Source organism: Nymphaea colorata, chromosome 6 (genome assembly GCF_008831285.2).
Source record: "Nymphaea colorata isolate Beijing-Zhang1983 chromosome 6, ASM883128v2, whole genome shotgun sequence".
NCBI lineage: Eukaryota > Viridiplantae > Streptophyta > Magnoliopsida > Nymphaeales > Nymphaeaceae > Nymphaea > Nymphaea colorata.
This window is the reverse complement of record NC_045143.1, coordinates 16,473,638-16,480,990: the sequence shown is the minus strand read 5'-3', so window position 1 is coordinate 16,480,990 and position 7,353 is coordinate 16,473,638. Positions and strand designations below refer to the sequence as shown.

Genomic DNA, 7,353 nt, shown 5'->3' with positions numbered 1-7,353 from the left:
TGGGACACGTTGGGCCAGTTGGAACTCGAGCTGGGAAAGACGGGTAGATGGGTGACACGTAGCGAAAGCAATGGTAAGGATTGGACTTACCTGCTCCGAGCCGATCTTCAAGTGAGCTCGCACCAAGGAGGAAAACCGATCTAGTTTGAGTGATGATTCCCCGAAGACCAATTTCGCCCTTTCCAATTCCACGCGGGCTTCAACACACACGAGGGCAAGACTGTCCTAGGACGCCGGAATCCTTGGAGGACGCCGGAAAATGCAGACTTGGTCGGAATTGCAGACTTATCTGGCGGGAAGACAACTTGCCAATCAGCCGTCCGATTTCGTCCGAAATTAAGCATTTCGATTCTCTTGAAAAGGCGAATTCAGTGGGCTATCAATTGCAGAATTCTCACGGACAGATCTTCACTAATCTTAAGATTTAACTGGCTGGACCGAGAGAAATTGGGGGAAGAGACCGAAGCTTTCAAGCTTGAAGTCGGGCTCTTACCTCCGTTAGAAACACAAAATGTTGGCTAGATTAAGTCTAGCGAATTCAAGACTCCTCCACAACGTGAAAAGGGAGATCTAAAAGGGATCTACGCCGTGGTCTCGGGCTCTAGCCTCGGGACTGCCAAGGACAGAGCAGGGATGCCGACGAGCCCTTTCCTAGATCAACTTCAACACTACTTGCGTCGGAGAACTTAAATCAGCAAACTAACCTCGTTAGCCGTCGTTGTTGAATCCTAAGGCAGATTCAACCTTCCCTTTGGCAATGGCGGTCTCTCAACTTCACCGTGGTCGAGAAGAAGGCACCAACCTTGTTGTATTGCTGTTCGGATGGGGAAGAAGCCGTGGACGAGGGAGGGACCACCGCCGGTTGGAGGGGATCCGCCGCAAACCTTCTTGCTTGAGTATTCATCGGAATATCTCTGATGCCCGAAGCCTTCAATGGAGGAAGAAGCGTCACAGGCTGAGGGGATGCGAGGGGATGAGAGGCACCACACTTTCACACGAGGGGAAGTCGGTGATTGACGTAGAAGATGGAGAACTCACCTCTAGAACGAGGGAGAAAGAGACAGCCTCACGCGGAGGAGAAAAAGAGCAAACTCGCAAATGCTTTCCTTAACTTCCAAAATCGATACAAACAACTAGATCCAAAACAATTTATACTAGTCCTAAATGATCCATCCACAATCCGGATTAGATCTCTACCCAAATCTCATTTACAATTGGCGCCAAGCACAAACCCGCAAGGCTAGGTCCTTATTTCGAAACCTGCTGAAAACAACCTACTTGCTAAGTTAAAAATGCTTAAAATAAACTCGGGCCTAGTGCCCAACGCATGAATAAAAGGTTCAAACCCCTAAGCCTTTTGAGTCCAGGGTGGGGACCTCGTAAGGGGACCCGCCCTCACTTCGGTATGCTGGATGCAAGGGCTCGGTCAAGTTTGACCGAACCATTTGCCTAAGACTTTGGTCTTGGCTAGCCTCAAGGGACTTGTAAACCAGACTCACTTGGATTAGACTCTACTAGCTCGGTGAGACCTACACTGGAACCAAAGACACCCTGAGACTTACTCAGTTCAAGCACCGTTTCTGGCTCAGCTGCTCCTCTCGCTCCTCCCACTGCAACTGACGTTGGTGCAGAATCTTCTTCCTTGGGACTGACGTCCATTTGCTGTAGAGAACGAGCCCATAACAATGACGCTTTCCTCTTCCGCTGACTGGGTTCGGCCTGCTCTGCCTCTCTGGCTCCCTCCCCTTCTGCCCATGGCCGCCTTTCCCTATTTTCCTCAGGTTTCGATCGAGTAAGATCAGTGATGCTTCTCTTGGTCTACTTTCTGTCCTCTTCTGGTTTATTTTCAATATTGTCACGACAGACTGGATAACAGTTTCAGCTACATCTACATGTGATCTTTTCTCAACGATCATAGGACATAAACAGAAAGTGGCTTGTGAGCAAAAAATAAAAGTTATTCTGGAATTATGAAGTTAACTTCACGAGTTAGTGCAAGTTCATGGAAGAGCGGACGGTTTCTATTTGGTAATTCACTGCTTTCTGTCACGTTGACGCTTCGCGGGTGATTCCCCGTCGAGGATTTTACTTTCTTCTAGCTCCTGTTTATTTTGTTAATCAGTAAAACAATTTTTTTTTGTCACCACTTAACATTCGATAGATATGCGGGATCAAAATGTTCAATGTCATGAACCATCGTAATCATAACCCCAGTGTCCCTACGTCATCGTGACGTTCAAGGCACGGTCATATTAAATATTTAATGAAATTTTTGTCTAAGGGACCACTTTTTAGACATAATCTCACATAATTTTCACATCCCCATTTTTATGGTAAACATCTTACCATAGTTCTGAATCATAGAAAGGAAGATGGTGGTGTCATCACTTTTGAACATAGGAAGCAAAAGAATAGTATTTTATAAACAAAAGGCAGTGCTAAAAGATGGTTCGTTGCCATGATAGTATTTTATAATGCTTAGAAAAAGAGAGGAATAGTGTTATTTAATATAATCCGGCTTGCTTGAACGATTTTCTTGTAAACATGTTGTAAATAACTAGAATTCATGTTTCAAAATCTTGAATTACTGAAATTTAAAAAAAAAAAAAATCATGCTTATGCGATGGAGCAATAAGATTTTATAACCGAAATTGTAGAAACGGTTGAATTCTGTAATTTTTCATTAATTCCATGCATCAGGAAAACAAGGTTTCCATTGGTTCTTATTTCTCAGAGCACACAAGTATTTCTTTTATTCTCATTCTTCAAAGTTTGAGATTACGTTTTGCTGTTATTTTTCAGGCAAAAAATATATTTAATTCGTTTAGAACATTTGGTTGAAGTGTATCACACTTGAGCGCGTGGAAACAACAACGGCGACCTATATATAATTGCAAGAGATTCGCGTGGATCCTCGTCGTTGCCATTTGTTAAAACCAGATATTTAGTTAGCAGGTGCTGTTATATGGACAGTGTCCTAAGCATAAGGAAGAATCGATTCCACGTGAAAGGTCTTCCTGCTGTTAAAAGATCTGCTGCCCTCAATGCTTCTAATTAATTAGGGAAGCACTAATGCAATTAAAAGGTTGTGAAACCAAAACTAATGAATTTGCTGCAAGGTTCTAGCGTTAGTTACATCTGCATGGAAAGCGAGTTTTTGTGACACGACACGCTCTGCGGAAAATAAGGTGAGTTTCCAGCATCATCTACCGACATGATGTTGGAAGGCTGGAACAGATTTGCTACTGAAGGTTAAACATCTATTCTGTCTGTCAGTGTAGGCAAATCCTTCGTTGGCAGCGATTAGTTTTCTCGATGCTTCGGTTGGGGAGGAGGGGAGGGGTCGCACACTGGGTTTAAGAATTGCCAAATCTCAATAGTGCTACTTGGAATCCTCGAGACAAAGCTGCTCAAGCTTTTTTTTTTGTTTCTCGACCAAGGAGATTTAAATCCGTTCCCATTCTTCAGCTGGTTCGATTGATAATATTATTTTCCTTTTCATCAAATGGTAGGCTCCGGCAGTTCCTCATCGATAAAAACCAGCTGGAGCAGGTGAACAAGGGAAAGGGATGGAGCTTTGGCACTTGTCCAGCGCATTTCGGTCTGCCCCTGCATGCACGCCATGGTTGAGAAGTTGGACTAGAGATTGTTCCACTCCACATCCCGATATCTTCTTGAACAGGAGGGGATTCAGACCCAACAAACCTTGACCTGAGGTGCAACTCCATTTACTTCCGTCTCCGTTTTCTTCGGATCAACACCGGCCACATTCCTCTATCATCTAAACGGTTGACTCGATAATGCGTGGAATTCGACTTCCTGAGAAACTTATGTTTTTATGCAGAAACTAAACGAGACAATTGGAAGTTGTTAGAAGTTAAATTGACATATCACACATGGATGGGCAAGGTTCCAAACTGTCTGCGGAAGTTTAACTAAAACAAAACAAAATAATCAAAAGTTAGGAGTTGTGGGGCATCGAAAAACAATATATTGCAAGGCCTGTCGCGAGGTTGGATACAAAAACATGAGACGAATTGAAGAAACGCAGCAAAGATCAACAAAACACAGCGTTGAAATTGAATCAGCCAACAGTTGTGGTTGTCATGACCCCTTCCTCACCAACTTTTGGGACGACCAATCTGTGGTAGGTAGGCTTAGATGCGCCGAGCCCACTTCCCCATTTGACCAAACCAAAAGAGAACGTGGCAGTTTCACCCTCGTCAACCCTTTAGCTTACCCGCCCACAAAGTTGGGCAAGCACGCGTCAAGGTCAATAATCACCCCCAGTTGTTTGTCGCAGATCAATTCAGACGTGATCTCCGCTCTCACAGAAGAATAAAAGAAGAAAGACACACACAGAGAGCGACCGAGGGGCCCGATTCGTACGACCCAGCTAATAAGTGTCAGGTGAGACCGACCAACTCGTAAAATAAATAATTGCATTTAGCGGCTTGACATTACTTTCTCAAACCAAATCCCATGTTCATCTCCAACAACACAATCACAGAAATTAAACGCCATTAAATACACAAATCTTGTCTCTTAAAACTATACGACCTCCTCTTTATCTTCGCCCCCCAAATAAAGGAAAAGGCACATCAATGAATGTTGGTTCGCCAAATATCCACGCAACTACGCCTTCGCAACAAAAGAGGACTTCCGCTATTTAAACGGAAATTTGCACATCTCCCCAACTCGTTCGATGGAGGAAATAAAATCATTTTAAAAGGGGGAGGCCACATAACACAACTCGTATGCATAGAAAAGACGCACCAACTAACAATAACCCCCCGTACTCACCATTCAATTAAACAAAATCCACAGCCAGGTTCGAAACATGCAAAAGCCAACACAAAGCAGCATTCCTTAAGAAAGAAGCAATGCGTTTATATAATAACAGAACCGAACGCGCCTTTCCTTCACTAACTTTTCATTGCCGCAAAGTACAGAAAGCAATACACCGACACCGCTTATTATCTTTCGGAGGTGGTTTTCTAGGGCTACCCCACACTCTGGTATTCCAAAAACTTGCAGACCAGACGAGGACACACACGCACAACCCTCGGCCATTTCTGCGCATGATGGCCTTCCATGAGGGCACCATACAACAGCAGCAAGCACTATTTATTACAGAAACAGCTTCCCCTCCTCCCTCCGCAAAAACATTTTTCCCTTAGCCTATCTCTAAAAACAAAAACCTTTTAATTTATTATTGACCTAGTTCATAGCCAAAAGACGACGACGTCTAAAACTATAGGGAACGTATTAGTAGTAGAAACTGAGAGAAGAGATCGGTGTCAGTAAGTCCACTCCTGAGGCAAACGCAGCTCGCAGCTGACGGCCGGTTGGTGAGGACGGCCAGTTCTCCTCTGGGGAGGAACCACCCCGTTCCGTCCGCAAAACGTTCTGGGGTCGAGCATTATCGAACCATCTGTCCATTATTATTTTCAATCAACGTCAAATGAAATGCAAACGGGCAGTGAAGGCAGAGCAGATGCGGATATAGTAGCACACAGGGGGACGTGTTTACCTGGGTCATGCACGAGACTCCCCTGGTAGAAGCTTGGCCGTGCGCTGCCCATGCCATCAATGTTGAGATTCAACGCCTGAACTACTCTCGCCGGCAACAGAACGGTCGAGCATCCTAAACAATCGCAGACACAATCGACCACGGTCATGAGTAACCTAACCCCCGGAAAAAAAGGAAACGCGAGAAGTTCGGCTTGAGGGCTGCCAAAGAAAAACAAAATTATTACCAGTTTTTTTCTTGAAATCCGCCGGATTACCGGTTCTTCTTGGGAGAAAGACGCCCGTCCCAGAAGACCCCCTTTTAGAACCAGAGTTGCTGCTGAGGAAAACCGCCCTCATGCCGGTGTTAGCCGACTGGCCCTGGAGAGGAGGCCACGCAGAGGAGGAGAAGACAGGGGGCCGGCCCCGTTGCCCGTTAGTTCCGCCCTTGAGCCGACTGTTCACTTGCTGCACCTGCGGAATCTTCTCTTGTCTCCCCCAACCCTGTTGTTGCTGCTGCTCCTGCTGTCGATGTTGCTTGAGCATCTCCAGCTGCAAAACAAATAAAGAAAGAGTTGGTGTTCGAAAATCCACATTACCTATGCAGGGCAGTCACCGCAAAGGATTATTTTCTAGGGAAAGAAAGAGAAGAGAAGACGCCGTCGTGTGGTGCTTACTTGTATAGAAAGTGCGGCGTAGTCTCTATGGTTTCCACCCCAGCAACGCTGCAGGAGAACTCCGGAACCGTTGGTAGTCTTCGACTGGACGCCAGGTTTCCCCAGAACCATGACCGGTGGCGGTCTTCTGGGAAGGCCGAGAAGGCCTTTTGCCTGGCAGCTCTCCTCGTCATCGCTCATCCTCATCCGCGCTACCTGTCCTGCCGCATCACAAAGCAGATCCCAACCATCGACGTCTTCGTTAAGCTGCGTCGATGTTGGCGACGACACCTGAGACGTGCCGTTGGAGCTGCCGTGGCTCCCTTTCGAGTCCAGACTCCGGGCAGACCAGCTACCCAGGGAGCAGAGCGTCGACTGCGGAGAACCTACCACCGCGCCCACCTTCAGCACGAAAACGAGAAAAAAAATTTAGAAAGTAGAAGGAAAAAGAGAAAGTAAAACCAATTCCAACATCCCAAAAAAAGATGAATCTAATAGAAACCCAAAGCAAAGAGGAATCATCCGGAATAAATCGAGGAAAGGGGGAAGGTGGGTTACCTTCCGAGCGGCCTGCCTGTCATCCTCCTCGAGCGTGCAGTGAGCGATGCGTCGGGTAAGGCCCGCCATGTACTCGTCTTCATCGCTCTCCGTGGAGCTGAGCACGGAGTGGAGGTCATAGGGAAACTCGCAGGGGAGCTGGCTCTCCAGGAACGCCCCCATTTCGTGAGGCCGCAACCGTAACGCTCCCTGCTCAACATCTTCCGCCATTTTCGAATAAAAAAGGAGGAGGAAGGGATAGAGACAAGGCAAAGAGCACGCGGCGAGACTGGAGAGTCAAAGGACAGTCGGAGGGTTTGCTGCGAGGAGAAGTTACAATAATATTATTTTATTTGGAATATGTAAGTCTGGAGGCAACGGGACCCAACGGGAGAGAGAGAGAGAGGCGCATTTAATAGCAATTGGATTTAGGGTTTGTTGTTTGGTTTTCGTTGGGATTTTTTATTCCATTTATCGTGTTTCGTTTCTACAGAGGAGCGGCTTTTCCCGAAGATGTGCAGGCGGGTGCGTTTGACACCCAACATAATTAATAACCGGGCAAGCAAAGCATCTCTTCCGAACCCTAACGGAAACCTGAAAAACCCTCCGTCCCTTTCCGTGCGTGGTCTTTCCGGGCGAAAGAAGGCCC

General features: G+C 46.4%; 1 protein-coding gene across 1 annotated transcript; it reads right to left on the bottom strand.

The window, feature by feature from the left end:
- Window positions 1-4,848: 4,848 nt before the first annotated feature.
- Window positions 4,849-7,029, bottom strand: LOC116255620 (uncharacterized). The gene is made up of 5 exons (XM_031631490.2): window positions 6,726-7,029; window positions 6,189-6,569; window positions 5,760-6,063; window positions 5,534-5,647; window positions 4,849-5,434 (listed from the first exon to the last, which is right to left on the bottom strand). Exons 1-5 carry the CDS (start codon window positions 6,933-6,935, stop codon window positions 5,301-5,303), a joined length of 1,143 nt encoding a protein of 380 aa, XP_031487350.1. The 5' UTR covers window positions 6,936-7,029; the 3' UTR covers window positions 4,849-5,300.
- Window positions 7,030-7,353: the final 324 nt, after the last annotated feature.

Excerpts from the sequence above, each read along its gene's own strand:
- LOC116255620 (XM_031631490.2), bottom strand. The coding sequence starts at position 6,935 with ATGGCGGAAGATGTTGAGCAGGGAGCGTTACGGTTGCGGCCTCACGAA. Across the intron at positions 6,064-6,188 it reads ACGCCGCACTTTCTATACAA|CTGGAGATGCTCAAGCAACA; the intron begins GTAAGCACCACA and ends TTTGTTTTGCAG. Across the intron at positions 5,435-5,533 it reads GAGTCTCGTGCATGACCCAG|ATGGTTCGATAATGCTCGAC; the intron begins GTAAACACGTCC and ends AATAATGGACAG.